At 35.1% G+C, this 25,863-nt stretch overlaps 1 protein-coding gene across 1 annotated transcript in view; it reads right to left on the reverse strand.

Annotated features, from left to right (window-relative positions):
• Window positions 1-233: 233 nt before the first annotated feature.
• The window catches only part of TRAPPC10 (trafficking protein particle complex 10), a 48,133-nt gene continuing 22,503 nt past the window's right edge, over window positions 234-25,863 (reverse strand). Inside the window, exons 6-23 of the mRNA XM_029285404.1 lie at window positions 25,402-25,513; window positions 24,963-25,210; window positions 22,276-22,422; window positions 19,746-19,860; window positions 16,889-16,965; window positions 15,351-15,442; window positions 14,372-14,512; window positions 12,527-12,639; window positions 11,211-11,725; window positions 9,829-9,970; window positions 8,997-9,155; window positions 7,529-7,758; window positions 6,916-7,016; window positions 6,358-6,484; window positions 3,810-3,980; window positions 3,011-3,188; window positions 1,959-2,153; window positions 234-682 (exon numbers count right to left, since the gene is read on the reverse strand). Coding sequence (XP_029141237.1) covers window positions 444-682; window positions 1,959-2,153; window positions 3,011-3,188; window positions 3,810-3,980; window positions 6,358-6,484; window positions 6,916-7,016; window positions 7,529-7,758; window positions 8,997-9,155; window positions 9,829-9,970; window positions 11,211-11,725; window positions 12,527-12,639; window positions 14,372-14,512; window positions 15,351-15,442; window positions 16,889-16,965; window positions 19,746-19,860; window positions 22,276-22,422; window positions 24,963-25,210; window positions 25,402-25,513 — 3,102 coding nt within the window. The 3' untranslated portion in view covers window positions 234-443. The remainder of the gene's footprint in view (window positions 683-1,958; window positions 2,154-3,010; window positions 3,189-3,809; window positions 3,981-6,357; window positions 6,485-6,915; window positions 7,017-7,528; window positions 7,759-8,996; window positions 9,156-9,828; window positions 9,971-11,210; window positions 11,726-12,526; window positions 12,640-14,371; window positions 14,513-15,350; window positions 15,443-16,888; window positions 16,966-19,745; window positions 19,861-22,275; window positions 22,423-24,962; window positions 25,211-25,401; window positions 25,514-25,863) is intronic.

Raw genomic sequence — 25,863 nt, forward strand, 5'->3', positions numbered from 1 at the left:
AATTTGGAAAAGTACCCTGGTCCAGGAAATCAGACAATCATGTGACTAGAAAGGCACACACTTTAGTATTTAATTGCCACACTGCAAGACTTACACTGTATGTCAACCTGAAATACTATTTGAGCAGGAACCTAATTATTGAAGTTGCTCAAATTATCAATTTGCAGTAAGCTTCTTTTATTTCATCAGCAGAATGACAGAGGAAAAAAAAATCCCAGAATTTATTTTACACAAAAAATAGCAATATAAACTAGCAGTTACAAGCATCACTGTACATTTAAATTGATACAACTGTCTGCTGTTTCCAGGGCCAGTAAGGACTAAGTTGTCATAGGCCTATTAGTGTTAAAATGTCTCAATGATGAACTATCAGGTTATGAGCTCTTAAAGTGCATTTGTATTCAAGTCTCATGTGCATATTTCTACACATCTACAGAGAAACGTCATGTGACATTGACTTCCAAAATGTGATCATCTTTGCTGGGAATGACAAGGATTTGCATGCCAGAGCTGGAGTTGAAGACCTGTCCAGGGGAAAATGATTGGAGCCGGGGCATGGGCAAACCTTTGTGTTCTGCACTGGTTGTTGAATGTATGCTGCCTCTGCTTTTTATGCTACTGTTGTCAGCTTGATCATCCATATTTTTATCCACAGACAGATTATCATTTTCAATCCAGCTATCTGTAAAAAACAAAAAATTGTGAAGCTCTATTACACATCCATCTGTACATTGTTGATTATAATTAGTTTGCCTGCACTCATTATTAACTAAAATTATCAGAGATTATTTATGAATGCATTTAAAATAGTATATTAACATAAGAAGAAAATCTGTCAAATTTATGACACCAGTTTCACTGGAAAGAGATAGCCTGAAAAAAACCAGCATCCCAACTGAGGCAGATGAACAAATCTAAGTTAAGGAGTTCCTGAGAAGAAAAGAGCTATCTGCTATAATACAGTTTTGTCTTTCTTTTTTTAACTTAGTGCCTTAGCATGAAGGCAACATTTACATATGCTTAATAAAATATCAAAATAAATATTTATAAGATTCAGGCCATTTACTGGAATTTTCAGTGCAGAAGGAATAATTAGATCAGTATTTCCCAACCGTGGCAATTTCCAGGTGTGTGATCTTCAAATCCCAGAATTGCACAGCCATAGATGAAAAATCTGGAATCTGAAGCCCTAGTCCTAGAAGATGTCAAGATTGGAAAACACTGGATTAAATCATTACTCAGAATTTTACCAGCAAAAGGTATATAACCATTGGCAGCATTCGAAGAAGTAATTATACTTCAACTATATGTCATCAGAACAATGGGCTCCATAAGGAACAAGATATAATACCTTAGAAATGATTATTGTTTATGATTATTGAAGTCTCGAAAGCCTACTATTTTTAGATATTTTTAGTTGGGTCGTTGTTTCATAGATATTTCCTTACCAGATTCCTCTGACTTCACTAATGACAAGAGTTTCTAATGTTCTGCTTTCACTGAAAAAGTCCTTAAAAATTCAGGGAAACATTTAGAGATGTATCTGCCTTGAAAAGGGCTCAGTGCCATTTGTACTGTCATAAACCATTTTATTGTAATTTTTGTGTCATAAAATGATTTATAAAATTTGCCAAATTTCAATTCCATGGGAGTCCTATGTCTCAGATTTTGAACACATTCTGTAAGTTAGTCTATTTGAAGTACCTTGATTCAAAAAATGTTGCCCTATAATGCACTATTTTGCCCAGTTAATATTTTTGTTCATGTTAAATTTAACATTTTTTAAAGAACAGGAACATCCACATATATATATCTAACAAAATTAGCCCAAAATACATCTTTTCAACCATGAAGAATTTTGACAGTATAATGCTTTAAAGAAGAACTCTATAGAGAAAGAATATTCTATAATTTTATATTAGCAGTTTCTCACATGACTTAAATATACACATTCTTACCAGCATCAAGCTGCATAAAGTGAGCAGAGTGATGAGGGAGATATTTAAATAGTTTAACATCAGGAAAAGGAAGGTATCCAGCAAAGAGTGGCATTACTTCCATATGCACTTTATGGGTTGCTTGAACTGCTATTGGCATAGATATCACCCCTGAGCTCTTTCCACAGACTGCCCAGTTACTACTGTCATCCACAACTAAAATAAAGAGAAAAATCAACTATTACTTCAACTGGTATGGTATCAAAATGTAACACTGGATAACATCCCGTAAGGCAACCTTTTGTAGATTGGTATCACCTACTGCTTAAATTTATAGATTTAACATGCTTCTAAAAGAAACAATCTTGGAAGTATAACATTTAGAAAATCTAATTTTCAAGCATCCCTGCCTGTTAAGGTAGTAGTAGAACAGATATTTCCACCAGTGGTGGGATTCAAATATGTGAACAACCAGTTCTCTGTGTGGATGCCGCTTCCGGAAGTCCATTCTGGGCCTGGGCAACAAAAAATTAGCTACCGGTTCTGCCGAAGTGGTGCGAACTGGCTGAATCCCACCACTGATTTCTACCATGTAAATATCATCTCTATGGAAAAACAATTCTGTTACAAAGTTTAGGATTATGATTCTACTAGTACTTTTTAAGGAATCGACTACATTTATAAGATTCTTCTCTAAACATCTTCACTTTTCTTTTTACAGTGACAACAACAATCTGATGTAACAAATAACGTGCTGAGTTAGAAGTTGTAAGACCTTGGTTCTAGTCTTTCCTCAACCCTGAGAACTCATGGGGCAAGTTTGCTCTCTCTCAGCTCAGTTCAATGCCACCTCACAGGGTTGCTATTTATGGGACAAACAGAAGGACTGAGCACTGTGTACACTGTCCCTAGTTCTTGTACAAAAGGCAGGATATAAATCTAATAAATACCTAATAATCTGAGATATCAAAAGAAAAGTGCTTGTTTTGACAGATGATGCTAACATTATGGTTCAGTAAGTTATCAACAAATAAATAACCAAACTAAGTCTTGAGTAATATATATTTACTAACCTTCATACATCAGTTTGGTTGTACAGTATCCATCAGTTTCTGTTAATGCTTCATCTTTATCCACATCCAGGAGGTCTAAAAGACGGGTAATTGATACTTCCAATGAACAGAGCGAGCCTGTTTTACAATATTCTGCCCCCAATGGGGGAGAAATCTCAGCTTTCACATTATACAATGTCTGGCAGGAGTACAATAATATTTATGGTCAACATACAAAAGATAACTTTTTCATACCGTTCAAACTGATGAGAAGAGATAATCCATTTTTCTGATTGGATAGAAGACCCTAACTCCTGATCTTCTACAAACACAGCATCAGGGGGAAAAAATCCCATACAAGTCAATTTCTTATATTTAAAACTGATATTTATAAAAATTACTACTGCTGCAATAACATCAAACATTTTGCTAACGACCGTTTTGTAACTCATCTTTGGTATCCCAAATGCAAAACCTTAATGGTGATTGCCATAGACAGATGATAAGTATTTTGAACAATGATTATATCAAATGCTTTATTGCAATCATGTATAGGTTTGCACCATGAGCAGAAAATTCAATGATGATACTGTACTAGAAAGCGTCATAAGACTATCACAATTAAATATATATCCTTCTTGATGCTGCAGTTTTAAAATGTCACTTGCCATGCAACGACAGAAATGGGGCAACTATAAAATATAAACCAATGCATGATGTCCAGTACTGCAGCGGAAAAATAGCATCTCCTACACCAATTTTAATGCAATTTGTCATTACTTATTGCATGCTACTGGTATTACAACAAGATACAACTTACAAAAAAGTTTTCCAGCTGGAATTCATAAGTGTACGGCTTCAGAGAAAATGAGTGATCCTCAGAGAGTGCAGAACAAAAGTTCATTGAAAATATGCACTGCAATGATGGGGGAAGCTCTTTTGTCCACTTCAGTTCCCAGACAAAAAATATTGCTTGTTTACTGTAGATGTGCTGAGAAAGAATTTTTAATTAATATTACATTAGAACTGTGTTGAATAGCAACTAGTAAAACTGAAATATTTTTAAATAAATAAAGCAATTATGAGTTCATTTATGTATTTTCAGAACTAATGGCTTAACTTAGAAACAGTTAATGTTGGTCAGTTAGGGGAGAGATGTATACTGACAGTAGATTACCTCACCTAGTAGTTTCAGGCAGATGTTAAATAAGAGCAGGGGGAAAGATCAGAACGCTGAGAAACCCTTGTCTAGGACAAGACCTCTCCCTCTCAACAGCACTAGTTGGAACTGGCTTCAGAAGGAGAAAGAGAACCATTACAATACTGTGCCTCCCACTCCTAACCCTGCCCTCTGCCAAACTAGTCCAAAAGGATGTCATGATTGATGGTACTGAAGGCACTGAAAGATCAAAGAGGGCTGGCTGGGATGAATGTATTACCTCTATCTAGTCCAGCCAAACATCATCCACAAAATCAACGCCATCTCAGTATTATATCCAGGTCTGGAACCCAAGTGAAAGCACATAATCTGATTCCTCCAGAGCACTTTCTCAACAACTTTCTCTACTGTCCAACACTATTGGATCCAGAAACGGTTTCTTAAGAAGATGGGCACTGCCTCTCTATGAGCTACAGAGACTATCCCTTCCCTCAAGTGTGCATATAGAATCATCTTGATCCAACTACACATTTCATGGAAGGCCTTAACCCAACAAGTGGGACACAGATCTAGTACACAACTGGTCATACTTATAGTTTAAGTCCCTATTGACTTCCTCAGAAGCAACAGGCTCAAACTCTTCCCAATTACTACGGTTACTTTTTTTTATTATAACTATTCTGCAGAAATATAATCAAATGTTTTGCATGTTCCTTAGCTATCAATATATTCTATATTCTAACACGATCTACACAATAGTCTTGCTGTAGCCAATGAAGCAAAACTTTCATTCTCTTTCTATTGTTAGCTATCTGAACTCATGGTTCTCTAACTTTTNNNNTTTTTTTCTATTTCTATTTCTTTTTTGCAAAAACTTTGCTAGTATTAGGAATTAATGCAAAGGTTTAGAAATTTACATATTATTTTTTTAGTATAATTTATGTATGCCAATCTTTCCCAATCTCTAGGGTAGACAATTTTGTTCTTTATTTGTTGAAAAAGTGCAATTAGCACTTCTTCTTATCCTAAATATTTAAGAAGTTCGATGGATTGAAAATAAATGCATGAATAGAAAACTGCAATTCAAATGATCAGAAACAAATTTTCAACTATTACTAGTCAAATAAAATAACCTGTCCACAATACTTTTTCAAAACTCCATCTCTATTGCTGCTTTTCAACTGCTTCTCCAATAATCACAGTAGCATTTACAGTAAGATTATTGAAAAAACAGCAGCCCAAACTGAAGCTAATAGTCTCTCCATAAAGGTGCATTAGAGCAGGGCTTTTCAACCTTTTCACCCATTGTACCACTTTTAGGATATGGCATCATCCGAGTACCACCCGTCGCCTAGCAAGGTGTCAAAAACGTGATACCCCCCCCCAAAGGAAAAAAGTGATAAAGTACAGGTAGTCCTCAACTTACAACAGTTCGCTTAGTGACTGTTCGAAGTTACAATGGCACTGAAAAAAGTGCCCCCCAAGCCACAGCCGAGCAAGACACCTGCCTGCCCGCCCGGCGGCGCTCTTCCTCCTGTCCGAGGTTTCCATTGTTGTGAGCATTTCTGTTGAGGACTGGCAACAGGGGTGGGGTGGGGGGTGTTTGATTTTTATTCCCCCCATCTGCTGGGTGGTTGCAGCAGGTTTTGGTCACTTCACATGACCCACTGTGACCGTCATAAATATGAATCGGTTGCCAAGCATCTGAATGTAAATCACAAGACTCTGGAGAGGCTGCAACATTCCAGCTGATCGGCACTTCGCCAGCTGGATCCTGGCGCTGATCCTGGCGCTTCCGCTGAGCCCTGACAGCCCTGCAGCTCCAGCCGTCTCTCGCTCAGGCTTGTGCGGTGCTGCCACCAGTTCAGCTCATTCCCCTCCCCCGCTACCACTTTTCTAGGATGCTCGCGTACCACCTGCCAGGTGCCAATGTACCACAGGTGGTACCCGTACCACTGGTTGAAAAACCCTGCATTAGATGAGACAAGAGACTCTTGAGGTTCCATTTGTTCTTCCCAAATCCTTTTCAGGCATTACAATAAAATGATAGCTTTCATAATCATTTTTTAAAATAAATACTTATTTTTTTTGAAGCTACATATATGAAGATATTTATAACTTTTAAGATGTGTAACAAAATGAGTGAAATTGAGTTGTAGTTCAAATCTATGTTTTATATTATTACAAGAAATATATGTGAAATAATTACCTGTTCAGCTTTAGGATTTAGAGCTTGAAGACTTAAATCTTTGTAAATGTCAGAACTTCTGAGATTATTGTCAGAGAATTGAAAAGAGATTTCTGACATGTTCTGCACACAAACTTGTATATATTTCCTAAAATAAGAAAAAAATAACTATTACAAGGAGTTATTGCTATATAGTTTAACACACACATCTTTGCACCAGAATTAACCAAATGAAAACAATAGTTTTAAAAAATGAGGAAAACATGCTAATTTAGTCACTAAATCTAAATGATGTTTGAAGCAAAGGTCTCATTTGAATGGTAGAAAATCCCACCACACAATTGACAGTACAATTCTATACATATCTACTTAGAAGAGTCAAACTGAATTCAATATAGCTTTCTCCCAAGGAAGTTTGTAGGTTTGAGGTTGCAGCTTAAATCATAAAAGGACACAAGGGCAGCCTTGGGGTTCAAAAGTATTTCCAAACCTTCCTGCTCATTCAAACTGCCTAACTCATAGTTTTGATAAGAAAAGCTTTTATGGTGGAATAGAAAATGAGAATTTTGAGTAAGTTACCTTGTGCCTGCTGATAATAAGGAATGCTTGGCTTTAAAAGGTACACTGAAGGTAAGTGAAATAATAGTAGAGTAAATTGACCATGGACAATCAATGGTTACCTATATGAAACATATAATAAAATCATCTGATATATTGCTTAAAATTTCTATTTAAATACAAATAGTTTTGTATTTAACTGTTTTTCAATTTTGGACATGGAAGAATAAGTGAAGAGCATAGCATAGAGTAGCGTAGCATAGCACCTCCCATCCAATCCAATCCAATCCATTCCAATCCAGAACCCTGGATTTATTTATTACAGATTTGTTGTCTTGCAATTCTTTCATCTCTGCATCAAATGCCCAAGACAACTATTTTAAAGCAAGCTAATTGGAATAGCAAGCTTAAAAATTTATTCAAACTCTCTCAGGAATTGATGTTTATATATTTAACAAAAATAATGCAAAACAATACAGAACCATTGTAAGATTAGCAAAACATCCCCAGGGATCAAAAAAGCTGTGCAGCAGACTATTAATATAGAAGTATTTGCCAGTTTGAAATATAATATTGACATCTGAATTTCATTTTTAGTTAATTTAAATATTAATCTTTATTCATAATTTCTTACCTTTTGGTCAATTGTAGTCATGCTATTGTAAGATGTCTCTTTCTCTTTGCCTTTTTTCCTACACTCTTTACTTGATAGATTCTCATTTTCCATCATACATATTGGGACTGATGGTGAGTATAAAACTTCAAGTTCAAAGGTAATCACATGATAAGCAGGAACCATCGGTAAACTGATGCTTGTGATTTTTTCAGATGACCGAACAGTTAATGATGCTTCTGATACCTTTTCTACAAATGTAGGAAATATAAATTAGAGACTATAATTTATATCTGAATTAATTAATTATTCAGCTTGTAACATATAAGCAAACCCTGTTTTGACCTCCAAGCAACTGTTTTGAATGTTCCAAGCATGAAATAAAGCATGTGTTTCAACAGTTTTATTTTATTTCTTCTGAGCACTGCAACTGTTTCGAGGGGGAAAGGAGGCAGAAAGAGAACAAGTGTTTTCCAACTAGCCAGCACCACATTAGTGATTAGCCATGCCCCAAATTCTATTGCTTTGGATTGGATAGGCTGAAGTGGGAGTTAAGTACTCAAAATAAAATAGGAATTAAATTCCTTGCTAGTCAGAAAAATAGCTGAGCAAAGTTTTTCTAAATTATTGTTATGAGAAAATTAAAGATTATGTATGTAGAATAGGCTGCATGTGTGTTGTATTATTTTGCAGGCAAATAATCCAAACGTTTTACTATTGGTTGCTTGGTTGCTTATAATTTGGTATAAATTATTATGATTTGGTATAAATCGGTTTTCTATTAATATAGTAATTTTATACACACGCATAACATGTATATATATACATGTATATAAAATTACTTTATTAATACAAAATTGATTTATTTCTTAAGCTTTTTATGGTTATGCATTCTATGCATGTTCTTTATGCCTTGCAGAAGTTGGGAGTTTCAAGTTCAACTGAGGAGGGCTTATTTTGTTTTCCTATGAAAAACTCTAGTTGCCCTCTAGATCACCCTACAACCAAACCTACTTCAGAAACATGTTGGCACTAAGATGGAGAATTCATTATGAAAACACATTCTCATTAATTGGCAACAGCAACAAATGTGCAGATGAATTTTAAGACTTAATGTTGCTTCTAATGCTTTCTAATGCTTCTAATCCCTATGTTTTAAACTGCTAAGAAGAAAGGAGAAGTAAAACTTCAGAAACAGATTTGATTCTAATTATATTTATTTTTATAAATTTATGTATCAAATTTGGAGACTGTCCATCTCACTCACAGAGCGACTATATACATATTATACCAAATCATAATAACATGCAAAATGTAAATGTCACAGAATATTGTTAAATGCCACAAAAATTAAGATCTCAAAGAAAGCAGTGCGCTATGTGTTAACATCTACAATTTCATTGATTGTTAATAATGTGGAATCTCTTTTACCATAGGATTAAAATGCAACAAAACTGAGTACCTTGAGTATAATAACAAAACTAAATACCTTGAGTGTTTGAATAAATCACAGCTTTGCTCTCAGGATGGTACAAGACAGGCATGGCATCAGCATTACTTAGTTGTAGTGCATCTCCACTCTTTATAGTATAGTGGCCAGTAGTCACTGTAAATTTTACCTTCTGAGGAATGCCAGCCAAAAGGCTATCTGGAGAATAATGAATTGATAATAAGGGATGTGGCAAAGGAATCATTGCTTACACAACATAATTCATTCTATTATTAACTCATTCTATTATGTTCCATATTTTTAGGATATTCTCATATATTGTAACAGATACACATTTTAAAAAATATTTAGGGCAATTACATGGCAGTGAAGTTCATTTAACAGTTCCCCTAGACTCATCAAGCTATGATATTTACTTTTGACTTTCAAGCAACAATAATAAAACAGTAAGGAAAAGTTTGTAAACTCTTTAGAACTATCTGTAATAATGCAGTACTGTGACTTCTAATAAGATCTGAGATTTAAACTGCTATTAATGGAGCATTCACAAATATAAAGAATTCACAAACTTTTTCTCAACACTGAAGCTGCTTAAATGTTGTAATCATTAGTAACCATCAGTAACTATTTTCAGGATTTAAATGTGTAAAACAGATAACTAGTAACATCTTAAAATATATGTAAGCTATCACTTAGGAACAATCCAACTACATTTGGTCCAAATATATTATCCTTTTTTAAAAAAAATTGATTAATGGAAGATAGCTACACGGAACTTAGTTCTCACAAGTTAGCTTACAGCTTTTCTGTTTGAGAAATAATTTTAAAACTACAAGAAATAATAAAGTGCAACTTCTAATTATTTACTTACCAGTACATGGTTCCACTTTTAGCTGTGGCTCCTGAGAATAGACATCATACTGCACAATTGGATAAATATGAAGTAGGGCAAATTGCATTTTGCCCACTGAGATGCATAACTGCCTGAGTGTATATGTTCCAGGTTCTTTGCCCTATGAGAACATTTGAAGTATTTATATATTAAAATGTCTCAATGTTTAACTGAAGGCTATTTATACAAAGCAAGAGATTGATATCTCCCTATAGCATATAGCACCAGGCTGGGGAGAGGGGAAAGAGGGGATGGTTTTGGGGGGGGGGGAAGCGTGAGCAATTGGGGCTGTGAGCCGCCTCAATGCTCCTGTGAGGGGAGCTCCGAGTGACCACAACACTTGCAGGAGTGCAGCCCCAAGGGCCTGCAATGCTTGCATGAGTGGGGCTGTGTGTGCGTGCACACACGCACCAGCCAGCCACTCACACGGCCTGGTTGCAAATAGGCCATGAACCGGTAGTGGGCTGTGGCCCACAGGTTAGGGACTCCTGGCATATAAGGTCAGCATATAATTACACAAAACAGAATGCATTTTCATCCTCAAAGGGATATCCATTTAACCTTAACCACTGGTATATTCTATATTTTTATGAACAGAGCAAAAGAACCTAACACAGCTTCAGATGCACTTTTATATTAAATAATGTGAACTCACATTAATTTAAAGAGGAATAATATCTAATTTCTGCTTCCATCCATAAATACTGAGTTCAACTAAATGTGTTCTGCTGTATGTAGTAAGAAAAGCACATATAGGCCAGCCAGTCACATACTGCACTCCATAGTGCAGCTCTATTTTACACAAACAAATTCATTTATAAGAATGGATAAAATAAAATTAATCTACTGTTCCATATTACTAAAATATGCATGCACAAAGAATTCAGGGCATTAGGAATTGTGCTATTTCATGTATATACATGTTTGAATTGATAACTGATAATTACATTTTCACCTATGACCATTTATTATTTGATGGGCTTTATACCAGGCCCTCAATATCATGAGAATTTTCAGATTTAAGAATGGGGTGTTTTTTTGTTTCATATTAATTGATTTCAAACTGAGTTTTGGGTTTGCTTTGCGTTGTTTTTTTCTCTTTTTATTTGTATTTATTTCTTGTATTGGTCAATGTTTTTATGCATACAGTACAGTGATACTTAAAAGCTTGTGAACCCCTTGGAACTTTCAATGTTTCTGCATAAATATGAGCTAAAATACTATCTATATGCAAGTTCTAAAATGAGATAAAAAGAACCTAATTAAACAAGTGAGTCAAAAACATTATATTTGTTCATTAATTTACTGAGGAAAATAATCCAAAACTATACATTTCTGTCTGGCAAAAGTATAAAACATACCTGGGTTCTGAAAGTTATTTTATTGATCCCTGGTTCCAGTATTAAATTGCTACATTTTAATACGTGGGCCCCATCCTCCAGAGTCAGCCCTGTAGGTATTTCCAGTGAAGAGCTGCTCTCCTGCCTTCGTAACAACATATGCACATTTTTGCAGATAATCCCTGTTGTGTTCAAAGAATTATCCGAGGGGCTTCTCTCATACATTTCATACAACTCCAGCCCTGGTAAGCCACTTCTTGAAAGACAGACACCTAGAATTTCATTTGGAAAGTTGATAATACCATTGGAAGTCTTGTGTTTTGTAAGCCATTCAGCTGTCTTCCGGTAGCTATTTTTTTCAATGCTGAAATGGACATTAATAGCAATATGATCCACGTTCACTGAGATGGGCATCAGATTTACCAGTGTCAGTTCAATAGAGAGTATTCCACCCACATGAACCACAGCATTAGGAGGGTCAAAATGTAGATTCTTCAACTGTGCGAAGGAATGCATGGAAAGCATAACTTTCTGCCCTGGGAATAAAATATAAATGGGATTTATGGTACACTATGCTGGCAGGATCAGTTCTACTGAAAACAACATTTCTATTTATCTAGTTATAATAACCTTAAGGTAAAAAAAAATTCCTGGTGTAGTCATTTAAATATATTAAAATCAATAAATATACATTACCTCAGTGATCCTCAAACCAAAAAAATTTAATCAAAGCCTTGCAGTTTGGGAAAAAACATTAAGTACACCTAAAATATTTTTAACCCTACATTTTGCTGAATCAAACACTTAGATAAATAGTAGCTTTAAGTTAACTAAATTAAAATAAGGGGATGAATATTCAGAAAAGTTAATATATTATGCAAATTACACTCTGCTTTCTTTCTCTTGCTGTATGCAAACTATTTTGCCATTTACCATTTTATTCTAGTATGTTCTAGTTACAGGGAGGTATAAAACTTTTGAGTTAAACCTATTTGAAAATATATTCACTCATTTTTCTGGCTTCTGTGGTTTCAACAGATATTACTCATGTACTTCAACTGTATTTTTCTGCTGTAAAGACTAGAAACATGTTGCTCTAAAAACATACAATCTAAAATTGAATTGCCATTTTTTGTAAATGTGATATAATTGATGGATTTACATAGAATTTAAACCTAACTGCCCTGAAATTACATGTTATCAAACAAAATAAAAAGGCAGGCACAAGCAAGAATCTTGAGAAAATTAAGACATTATCTTGACATTCACTGAATGAAGTTGATAGCTTTAAAAGTAGTTTGCTTGAAGTTTGACAATAAAATTCTCTCAAATCTTACCTTCTGTTTCTGAGGGTTGTTTGGCAAAATCTAGTATTTCTTGGCAAAAATGTTTCCGCTCTTCTTCAGTTAAGTTATTATCACCAGCTAAAAGACTGCTTGTCTGAAGGTAGCTGGCACAAGATAAGGAAGGATGGGAAAAGAATGTATATACAAGTCTTGATTTAAAAAATCAGTTAATTCTTTTATCTTCCATTCATCAGAAATACTAAAAAGATAATAATGCAATAATTTTAGTAGTTCAGTAGTGATTTTGCACTGAAATAGTGCAAAAATCTTTTTTCTCTATATTCTCTATATATTCTTGATGCTTTATTTAAAACTGTGATTCAAATATAAACATGTGAAAATATGTATTTAAAGCAATTAAATGGGAGAAAAAGAGATCATACATACAGTACATACATACATACACACACACACACACACATACATACACACACACACACACAGATGTAGTCCTCAATTTACCACAGTTCGTTTAGTAACCATTCAAAGTTACAGCACTGAAAAAAGTGACATGACCATTTTTCACACAACCATTGGCGCAGCCCCATGGTCATGTGTTCAATATTCAAACATTGGCAACTGACTCGTATTTATGAGCCTGTAGCGTCCCAGAATCATTTTGTAACCTTCCGGCAAGCAAAGAGAGATTTACCTAACAATGTAACTAATTTAACAACTGCAGTGATTCCCCTAACAACTGTGGCAAGAAAAGTTGTAAAATGGGGCAAAATTCGCTTAACAAATGTCTCATTTAGCAACAGAAATTATGGGCTCAGTTGTTGTAAATCAAGGACTATCTGTGTGCATGTGTGTGTGAAAATGAATCTATAGAAAAAAATATCAATTTTTGAAATAATCCCCTTCTTCTAGCATATTACATTTGATATGAAAACCTTTAAAACTGTAAAAAATTATTATATATACCTATTTTCTGAAACACTAAATATATAACTAAAGGAACATGATACATAATACCTAGCTAGAAAATGATTTTTTTCTTAGCTTCATTTAGAATGGATGTATCTACTATAATTGTTAGGGAAATCAGGATATAGCAGGCTTCCATGACCCTAGTATTGCATGTTACACTTGACTTAACTATAAATGAATAAATAAAAGAAGACATATGTCTGTGGCTCCACAAACCCTGGAGTTCATTTCAGGGATTCAATGGCAAGGATAGCCAAATAGGGTTTAGCTACAACTTTTAAGCAACTGGAAAGGAGTATAGAAATAGAGGCAGCAATAAATCTTTTCAACAATTTGTAATCAAAACTAGTAACTTTCAGAGTGGCTTAAAAATCTGATTTCTCAATTGTAATCTCCAATTTGTAAATCAACATTTGTTTTCAATTTGTGCATTTATTTAAAACATGTCCTACCGCATCTCTTAATACTTCAATAAATATTAGTCCAATTCAAATAGACTCAGGAGGAGTCTATTCAAACTCATGAGTGTGCTATATATTTACATTTTTGACCCTGTCTGCCCTCAGAAGCTAAGCAAAGTCAGGTTTGTTTAATATTTGCATGAGAAACCATCAATGCCTCCCAGGAGAAGATAACTAGATGGTAAGTCAAGTCTATGGCAAACTGCTTTTATGCTGCTACCAAAGGAACTGCACTGATGTACTCACATAGTTACCAAGAGTCAAGTTTGATTAAAGGATATCTATCTTTAATTTCATAGCAACATGAGCTCACACAGCCTTTTGGAAATTAACAATCCTGCTCCTCTCAGATGTGTTTCAGATTCTACTACCTGCCTTTACTTAATACAATAAATCCAAGCACACATAATCAGCAATTTTCCATTCCTTTTTTATAAAAGGATACTTTTCAGTTTGTCCAAGATGCTTCTGGCATTCTGCTAGTTGCTTCCGTGTATGGGTAATAAGCAATGTCCACCCTTCAGCAAGATAAGTTTTTAGTGCACCTTGAAGATAAACCTCAGCTTTTTGAGGACTCTTCTTTTTCCTTAGGAACAAAAAATCACCAAGAGGAAGGGAAGAGAGGAAAAGACATTAAATGCATTCATATATAGCTTTTGTATGTTAACCCTTTTCTTTAGCTACTATCTATTACAGCTATCAACTAACAAATAGGTGGCAAATTCTTCATTTAGTATAGTAAATTCGCTACTAAACATGTAAAGCCAGTTAGAATATAACTGAACAATATTTTCAGTTTATGGTAGGCTATGTACTACTAGACAAAAAAAGAACGGCTATTAAATTCTTCCCTACACATTTCTTCACATGCAAATAAAACATTTAAAGTTTCAAAATCACAAAAGTATTCTTATTCCCTATCCTAGATCTAAGGTAATTTTCTTTGTATTGTACAGAGAAGCCATTAACTTAACTATTGATCAGTGTATTTTATCAGGAAGAACTTTATAAAAAGTGCACACTTTAATATACTTTAGGACTCCTTTTGCCCATTATAATAACCAATAAAATATTTAACTGACAAACACACTGCTGGTTCAACAATCAGAACAGCATAGTTTGGCAGTAATTAAGTATTTTCCCCCAATACAGAATATGTGCTATTTCATGCTGCTACAAAAGCAGAATAAAACATGGTTTGGAAAATGTTATCTTTTAATATTTAATAAGGCTGCACCATCCTGTAATCAGTGGGATATTTAGCCTCTGCCAATATATGGGCAGGGAACAAGGAAGTTACAGTTCTCCAGCTATTCAAAAGCACTACAGTGTGCTTTTATGGTTAAAGGTGAAATGCACATAGTAGTTAGAGATACCCTTTTCAGAATATTACGATATGCAACAATTCCAATAAGTTTATATACATGTAAAACTCTGCCAGATCCTTTCCAACAAGCTTTGCTGAGCGATTTCTTCCAATATTTTTGTACATTTCAATAGTAGCATGAGAAAGATCCTGTGGAAAAGAAACAAAAGGACTGAGGATACACTATACTGTTACGACTCATCCTTGTTTAACATCAGGTTTAATTTAGCTACATTCAGGAACATAGAGTTCCTAAACTAGGTCTAAGCAAACAGATCTCCAAGATTCTGTAACTTTAAAGTATTCAAGTCACCATTTAAATGTCTTGAAAGAGCTAGTTTGGTCCAGTGGTTAAGGCGCCAGGCTAGAAATTAGGAGCCTGTGGATTCTAGTTCCACCTTAGGCATGAAAGCTGAACTGGGTGACTTTGGGCCAGTCACTCTCTCTCAGCACAAGACATAAGGCTCAGGTGACAAGCTAGTCTTTGACAATTCTTGTCAAAACCAATGGATCAATATTTGGTTGATCTGAAAAGGGCAAATCCTGCACTTGCAGAAAAACATTAGAAAGAAAAAAATAACTGGCTTAAAAATTAGAATGTTATGAAGTTAAAATCTATGCTGAATTTTGGTAACTGCTTACAGTTTAATCATTTTATGATCTGTTCTTGAAGATTTTCAGTCATCTAATTCCTTGGATCATTTCCCCCTCTATTTAAGCAGGGTATTTACTCTCCTCTAGTTATATACCATCTACTTCTACACTAGGACACAATCCTTTTGAGTACAATATCATGCCAATCATCTAACCCTGGAAATTTAAACTTACTCAAAATAAATATAATCAGAGTCAGCAAGTACCTCTGTCTCAACTATTGATCCTGCTCATCTTGCAACTGCTTGATGGGACACATTTTCTCTTGATGGAAAAGACCAAGCCAAATAAAAGTTATGTAATTCTACCTTCTGTGAATTTTACCACATTCACTGTGTGATTCTTTCATCTTTTTACTTTAAACCTATCTGAAGAAACATTTGTTCTTAGTATCCTTTACGAGGCTCAGCTCATTCTGAGTTTTTTTTTCTTTCCTGATATCTTCTCCACTGTTCTGCAGGGAACAGTATTCACTTCATGTAAACAAATCAGAGCTACAAACCTTAGAATTCCTAAAAAAAAAAAAATTACTACTTGCATTTGGCCTATTCTTATCTACTTTTCCATGGATCGTGAAAAGGGGCATTTATGCCATGAGCTTTTTAATGACAGAGCACTTTTATTTATTCAGCTTTCTAAGTGTTTTCTAATATTGAAAAGAAACAGTTGACTACAAAATTAAATTAGTTTCAATTCCAGAATTCACATATACATATAATATTTGGGGATGGGTGGACATTTTGATTGATGTTGTTAGCTGAGATGTTTCATTTTGGATGTCCAAATTTTTACACTCTATAGTCATTTTACTAAAAGTGATTGAGCTGCTAACAATTATGCTACTTTTCAAACCAGATTTTAATTCATATTGTAAATACTAGTTATCTAGTTAACCATCCTCAACATATTTTATAAATGCATAAATACATAAACCATACTTACCAAATAATGCTTTTCAAAAGCTTCTACAGATGATAACGCTTCTTTGAGTTTCTTATAAGGAGACTGTGCTGTATTGGCTTCAGAAACAAAACGGAACATAATAGAAAACATAAGATTCAAAAGCATCATCCACAGCTTTGCACTAAGTGTTCTGCTAAGGATTTCAATTTTAATTCTCACTATTGATGGATGGAGGAAACTCAGATGTAGCTATAATGCTACAGCCTCCATTAGAGGGGAATGTTCTACGAGCATCTCTGCAACAAAAATCCATGCTATGTTTGCAAAGATAGAAATCTGCCACCAGCTATTACAGGTAGAAAGTTAAAAATGGTTTTTACATTCATATCAGATTTGGTTTTCAGTTCCTTTATTGGATCAAAGAAGCACTGCTATGTGGACTATGAGCACTTATGTTCCTCAATTTCCCCTCCCTTATAAGCCCTCCCTCTTGGGACAATACATTTGTGACAGTACAATTGCCTATAAAACATTTTCGATATTTTCAAATGCTGGGGATGGGCTGGGGGAGAAAGAGCAAGTACATTGGAATTATAAAGCACAAATGACTTGACAGAGAGAAAAACTGGCCAGGAGAAAAGAAACAACCACCTGCTGATTAGGAGAGAAAAACATATGTGGGGATGTTAGCTTGGCAGGCTAAAGCAACAAAGCCAAACCATGCCAAGCTTTTTAAAAAAGGGAGGAGGATCAGCTGAGAAACTGGGATAGAGGAGTTGTGTTTCCTTCCCAAATGTCTATGGAGATTCTCAATCATCCAGGTCATGGTTGTCCCAAAGATGCTTTTCAAAAGGCAACTGGACTTTCTTGGGTTTTTTTCCTGAAAACCTTCCACTTCTCATACAGGAAGCTTCTTGATTGAACTGAAAAAGCTTCTTGGATGAGAAGTGAAATGTTTTCAATGAAAAAAACCAAAAAAAGTCCAGTTGCCTTTTGAAAAGCACCTTTAGGCTCCCGTCCCAGTTGCCTTGTGGAGGCAAAAGATTTTCCAGTCCAGAAGACAAAAGGCATCTCCTGCCCTCATACTACCTATGCTTTGGAGGAGGAGGAAAAAAATGGAAGAAGCCCAGCAAGACAAAAGGAGCAAAAAATAAAAAGCCCCATAGATAGAAACCAAACATGAATGAAGGTGAATATACATGTCCCAGGATAATGCTGCAGGACCCAATCTGGGTCAGTCACCGGGACCAAAGGTTTTGCTGAGGAGCCCCGAACTCATTGGTAGCCTCACACTGCAATGAACATGGACACACAACTACTAAGATTATTGGACAAGCAGGCACTAAAACAGCCAGGGAAGTGATTAAAGCCTGGGGAACAGGCCCCTCATTATTCAACAGGAGTGCTGATTTCCCACCAGCCTGTCAAGTACTTAGAAGGTGAGGGCTGGGCAGCACAAGCAAACGACAACCAGCAACTTAAAAGCCAGCGATCAACACACCCCAATCACATCTAAAAAGCCACATACAACAGGCACCATATAAATACCACACACAGAACAGCACACACTCTGCTAGAGAGAAGTTCCTTGAAGATGGGCTCCAGCACAAGTCTGAAAGCTCAGAAAACAAAACCTCTGGTCATGGCAACAGACCCAGATTGGGTCCTGCAAAAACCCAAAAACAATAAGATATTTGCCTATAAACCAAACAGATATTCCCTTTTGTAAAATAGTGTTTTTATTTTGTAGAATAAAACTCTCTCCGGGGTACTGAAGGGAGATTAAATAAAAATTTCTAGTTTCCAGTGCTTATTGTATCTTTGTTGAGTTTGAGATCAATCCAATCAATGGTATTCTAAAAGAACCAATGACAGCAGGAAATTTCCCTCAGTTCAGGCATTAAAACATAAAGTACTAGGTCAAGGGGAAAAAAAAATCTATTATTTTCTGCCCTGGCTAGTAAGATCTGATTACTGTGGATGATCTATCTAGTTATTTACCTCCTTAAACTGGTACAGAATTCTGCCCTTTCTAGAAGTGGAGATGCTTTGAATCCCCCGCCCCTTGGAATAGGAATCCTGATCCTTGCTTTTTGTCTCCAACCAACAAAAGTAATAATAATAATAATAATAATAATAATAATAATAACAACAACAACAACAACAATAACAACAGTGATGATGATGTTGGAAGGTACCTAGTCCAACCCCCAACTACCTTCCTTTATCTTAAGACAGGGGTGTCAAACTTAATTTCATTGAGGGCCGCATCAGCATTGCGGTTGCCCTCAGGGGGCCGGGTGGGTGTGGCCAGGGTGGGTGCAGACTACTGGGTGGGCGTGGATGGAGTGGGTGTGGCCTACTGGGTGGGTGTGGTCAGCTCTACATCGTTCACGTCAAGGGTGCCTGTGGGGGCCTGGGCAGAAGTGGGATAGATCTGAGGGTCTCTGGCAGAAGGGGGTGGGACCAGGGCAAGTGCCAAGGCATGGTCCACTGGAGGAGCCACACTGTTCCTCTCAGGCCATGCGGGGGGGAGGGGGCTTATGGAGCTAAGGCTGAATGTGTTTCCGCATAGATGGCCACCACAAAATTGTCTCCCGGCTGGCCTGGGCCAGGGCCAAGGCAGAGGGGACCGTTCCCTCATTGTTTCCAGGATGGCATCGTGGGCCGCATGAAACCACTTCGCGGGTCGCATCCAGCCCCCGGGCCTTGTGTTTGACATGTCTGTCTTAAGAGGATACTCTTCAGTTTTTCAAGTTTATTTTAATCAGAATAAAAGTATGTTAAAAAGAAATAATCACTAGTGTGTATCCAAACAAATGCACAACTGTTGATTCTAAATATTAATTATTACTTGAAAAGCATCAACCTGTTTCATAAGCAGATACGTTGATACCTGTTTCAGGACGCTCAGCTCCAAGTCCTGCCAAAAGATCAACTGTTCTGTTAAGATCTTCTGAATTGGGACCATTTTCTGACACAAGTCCACATAAGTACCCCAAAGATTTCAACTGTAAGAAAATTATAAACATGAAGTATCTTCATTTTATGGTAATAATGTATATTTAAAAAACTTAGAAGTTTTTGTTAAAATTTAGAAGATGGTTACTGACAAGTTTCAATAAAAGCTAACAAAATTTAAATCTGCCTCTTAATATTTTAACATAGTTAACTGTCTGAAATTTACTGAGCTAAAATGTGCAAAGCTTTATTTTGCAAATTTAAAAAACAAATTTTTTTTTTCAAAACAATAAATACGAGCTACTTGCAAGTGTGATATTTTTAAGAATTAATTAGGAAATTATTTTAAGATCAATTAGATTTAACACACATAGACCTCTTAACAAGTCCTTTTTTCAAAACCTCATCATACTGACTGAAGTAATGTTTTGTATGGGTAAATATGATATAAAAGCAAAATTAATTTTATAACGTACCAATAATAAATAGTTTTTGGGAAAAAAACATTAGTTTTGGAACCAAAAATAATTTCTTTGGCCTTAAATAATGAAGATGCATTAAAAATCTTGAGTGTGAGAGAGATTAAATCTATATAAGTAAATAGAATTAGAAGTTCAGAGGTTGAGATGAGCAGCTATAGAAACTGAATAAATAAATAAATTTCTTTGTAAAATTTTAATACAAAATTATTCAAACCAAGTTCCATAAAAGTTTCAGAAACAACAGTCAGCTTTTCAATAGTAAGGTTCTTTCATGTTTAATAGCTTTCCAAATTAGGGTGTTTTACAACAAGTTTTTATGCCACGGCACAGCACAATGATATTTCCATTACTTCACAGTCAAACATCTCTCATGTACAAAAGATGAAAGATACAGATATTCTTATTAAAGATACAGATGTGCTTATTAATAAGATGCAGAAGCCCAACACTATATTATATTTTTTTTCTATATCCAAAATCAGTGTGCAGGACAAGACCCATAATATGGTCTGTGAAGGATGAATATAGCAAAACATGATGAGGCCATCTATTGGAAGTGCAGTAATGATTGAAGCTAAAGTTCCTTAAGATGCAGTGGGGTTTTTTGGCTTTCCTATGAAACACAGAAGGCACCAAAGAAATTAGACACAACTCCTATGCTGCTGGAATTAGATAAAATGGGTCTTAATTTTTGTATTTTACAAAACTATTTGTGAGTGAAGCCAGACATGCTGGGTTTTCAAAGTACATAGAAAAAAAAATATACAAATGTATTATAATGTTCTCAAAGGATAAATGTATTATCTTGTAAAAGAAACCCAACTATTAAGATTGTTATAAGGGAAATTTATATTTGTTTGAGATTAACAGATTTCAGAGATTAAGAAGAGAATATTGTATATGCTAAGTATCTTCATCATAAACATTTCAGAGTTATTCAGGGAAACTAAAGAAAATTGGGCAGTGCTAAATTGCTTTAGTTGGGCTACTAGAACCAGACTTTTTAAAAAGAATCTTTCTCTCGGGTCTTATGTAACTCATTTGAATCATTAGGGTTCTCTCATTAGGTGTACATTCATTAACTGATGAATACGAATTCCTGACTAGCATCACAATTTTAAGTTCAAGAAGATGGTTTTTTTTAAAAATTTCTATTATTAGAAATTCTGGCAGAGGACAAAAACTTGCAATTATAGCAAAGTGTATCACAAAACCATGGCTCTCCCATTCAGCTGCTCTCCATAAAGAACAGCCTACATGCTCAAGAAGCTTCTCTACAGAGATATACTGGATGTAGCAAGGGGATAGAATTGTGCTTGCCACATACCTTCCCCTGACGTCTGTACACTGAGTCATGTTTGCACAAGAATATATCTATGTGGATATATTAAATCTAAATTCATATTCTCTATGCCATATTGTCAGAATGTATAATCTATAAATATATACTATATGATTGCATAGCTGTATAATTGGTTTCCATACACACTGGATTGTACATAAATATATAATTATGTAAACATAATTATGTAAACCCAGCACATGATGTATAGAATAGAATGCCATACTGATAGGGTAGCATGACTGAGATGATACTAATTCTCTCAGCATTTATAATCTAGTATAAAATAATCATCTAGATAGAGTGTTTGTTTATGTGTGTGAGAGGGAGTTTTCATAGAGAAAATAAGTTGCCAACTGGACAGATGAAATTAGATACACTAACTTGAACCATAGCCATACAAATAAATTCTGATGATACAATATTGTCTAAAGAAAATAAGATATTCTGCCATTCCATATATTAGCATATCACTGTATCAATAAAACTTTAATACTTCAAAAGTAAAATGATACATAGAGGAATATTTTTAATTAAAGATATCTTGATTTTAACAAAAATTATAGAATACTTTCTTATTCTAAATCTATTTTAAATGTGATTTTTTTTGGGGGGGGGGTCACAGTCTTACTTCTGCTCACCTTTTCAGTGGCATAACTCCATAATCCAACTGTATGGGAAACATTAGAATCAATTTGAGACCGATCACAACAACCTTCTATTCTTTGCAAAACCTCAAGGCAGCTTAAGAAGACCCAACAATCCAAAGCCCCAGGGGGAACAGAGACCTTAAAATAAAATCAGTTAAGAGATCAATCAGTACGAAGTTTATTATTACAGAATATAACTTACAACAAAAAAATTATTTTTGAAAGATTTTAATGTGTTCTCATACAATACAAAACTAGCTGTGCAGAACAAAATACTGCTTGCTAAACGAAGAGGACAGAAATGTAACGTTGCAATTAGTTTCTTTAAATTAAATATAAAGAATTACACATTTTTTTTAAATAAATAAATAAACAGAAACAAGAAAGAATGTAGGTCCAAGTACCCGTAATGCCACCAAGAAGGAAGGAGGAAAAGGAAAAGGGATATAGGGGAAGACAGTCAGAGAAACTAAGAGAGAGAATAAGGGATTCATCCAAATCAGACAGCCATCAGATATTGACAGCTAAAAAGTAAACAAGTCCTATTTTCTAAGTGTATGCTAAAGTCCTACACAGACAAAAACTGGCAAAATATGTGCCAAATATAACAGAAGAAAACAAAGAATTACTTATCAACAATTATTTTAAATGGTTGCTCTTAAATGTAATATTTAGACCAAGATTATCATTTTTAATCTCATGCTATGCTTCTACAGCCCCATACATTGCAAATTGGGTGTGTAAGATGGGGAGAGCAGCAGTCGTGGCAAGAGAACCTCTGGTTTTTCAGTAGTGTACTACGGACCACACAAAAGTAGATAGGGCTAAAATAAAAACTAATTTTGAATTTAAAACATGTGTTAAATTAAAAGCGGTAATGTGAGTCTTCTACATGTCAATGCTTCCATTCTGTTATTTAACATGTAAAATGTAATCCTAAACCTCAGATTCTTACTCAAAGATTTACCTACAAACTTCTTTCCGAGATATCTTCATGTATTTTTACTGACCCAACTAAATATTCCAACTTCTGCAATTATGCCAGGTAGATTTACAAGTGCCCCATTGTAAAAGGCTATACTCCTGCCTTTTGGGGCCTGTTGTGTGCTTTATTGTACTCTTTTTTTAAAAAAAATTATTCTCTATTAATAACACTTTTTTTAAGTTACTACCCAGATAAATCAGACACCTTATATGTCATTTTCCCCCCTATCTGATTCCAATTCAGGCATTATTTATAAGGCAGTGAAAATTTGTTTCTTGGACCATGCTTTAAAATGTATCACTTTTTCCAAATGGAGATAATCACAGTCAAAGTCAGAACTATAAGGCTAAAAAATCTATATGAGCAGAAATAACTTCCAACTTTATGAAGTTAATTGTAAAGAAAATGGAAATAATGTAACAATGCAGCACTTTTGAGCTTATTGTGAACTGAATCCATACTTTTCCTCTGCCTTAAGAAATAAGCAAACTTCAGCATTACAGTTGCTGAATTACAGTTTCTAGCCACTACAGCCGCTACACTGAACGATGCAGGACAGGGGGAATTCAGAAACTTCTAACGTGGCACAGATTGCATATCCCGACCCTAGGCAATGTTTTTAACTTCTAATGCAACAAAAGATATTTTTTTTAAAGTTTCTATATTTTCTGGCATCCAAAATATGAACTCCACCACATTCCTAACTACATTATCAGAAACATTACAGAAAGTCACAGAAGAAAAAAATGTATATTTATTTTTATACATTCATTCCACATTTTTTCCTGAGGTAGAATGACTTCATCTTATATTCATACCTAGGAAGTGACCAACACTATCTGCCTTGGTTCACCTAAAATACAGGTCCTCCTCAAGTTACAACAGTTCATTTAATGACCATTTGAAGTTGCAACAGCACTGAAAAAAGTGACGTCTGACCATTTTTCACACTTATGACTGTTGCAGCATTCCCATGGTCATGTAATTTATATTCGGATGCTTGACAACTGACTCCCATTTATGATGGTTACAGAATCCCAGGGTCATGTGATCACCTTTTGCAACCTTCTGACAAGCACAGTCAATGGGGAAACCAGATTCACTTAACAACCATGTTACTAATATAACAACTGCAGTGATTCACTTAACAAATGTAGCAAGAAAAGTCATAAAATGAGGCAAAATTCACTTAACAAATTTCTTGCTTAGCAACATAAATTTTGGGCTCAATTGTGGTCATAAGTTGAGGACTACCTGTACTGCCACAACTTATTTTTGTAAAACAAAGACTGAATAAGTTGTTTAAAAAGTCATTTGGTTGTTTATAAAACAATTATTATAGACTACTTAATGGGCAACGTTGTTTTTCTCAGATAAAATCTAAGTTTACCAAGCTATTAATTTCCTGTCCAGTCTCAAGTCATCAGCCAAATGTTGGTTCAAATATGAAAAGACAATTATTGCAGATAACAATGAGCTATAAAACAATTTCACCTTTTTTGCCTTAAATGATTCAATTATAATTTCTGTACAAAACTATAATCTCCTTCCTGGAACTTCTGAAACTAGTGATTAACATAAATCACTAACTGCTAGCAATCCTATTTGAAATTGTACATCATCTCTATACCCTATCATAAATGAAACATGGAGACTTAAGTTTTACTTGTTGGATTGAATTACCCAGACTTACTTCAAGAAGCTTTAGCTCTTGTACACAGTTATGAAGAAGTTCTAGTGCTCGCTGAGATACTTCCCATGGCCTCTGAAGAAAGATTAGTAATGTGCATTGACGAGAAAAAAGGTAACTGCGCAGATCTAACAGAGTGGCTTCCTGGTTTTGAATCAGTTCTCTTTTTTCCATATCTATTGGTTTACGAAGAACCAACCCATTCCAGCTTCGCACTGGCTGACAAAAAAAAGTCAACCAATTTGCCCCATCTATGACAAGCAAATATACACAATAAGGAACAGAACATGTGAAAATATGTGAATATTTCCAAAATGTGGTTTGTTTGTTTTTACCAATAACAAGTTTAAACAATTCCCATGGTCTTTTAGAAAGATTTACTGAAATGTTGCAAAGGAAAAATAATCAAGCATATACAGAAATATACTTTTTAGCTACTTACCACCAGCACCAAAATTGACAACATATTGAGAAAATAGGGCATCCAGCTCATCATATTGCACCAGGGCATCTTCAAATTGCTGAAGCATTTCAAATACGAAAGCCAATTCTTCCTTTTAATACAAATAAAAAAAAACATTATACATACACACACACACATATATACACATAAGCTAGGATTATAACAGAAAAAAAAATCAAACAGCAACTTAAATTTTGCAGGAAAACCTTGTAAATGTTATTACTCTGCTGCAACATCATAATCGTTTAAATACGAAGTCTATAAGCCAGTGATGGTGAACCTTTTAGAGACTGAGTGCCCAAAAAACGCCCCCACCCCACCCACCCACAGGGCCACCCACTGCCTCCACAGATCGCCCAGGCGTCTCAGCAGCGCCATGGTGGCCACACCCTCCACCCACACTCTGCAGCATCATCTGTGCGCGGCGGGGCACAAGGGCGG

The sequence above is a fragment of the Protobothrops mucrosquamatus genome, unplaced genomic scaffold, assembly GCF_001527695.2.
Source record: "Protobothrops mucrosquamatus isolate PMUCROS unplaced genomic scaffold, P.Mucros_1.0 scaffold1617, whole genome shotgun sequence".
NCBI lineage: Eukaryota > Metazoa > Chordata > Lepidosauria > Squamata > Viperidae > Protobothrops > Protobothrops mucrosquamatus.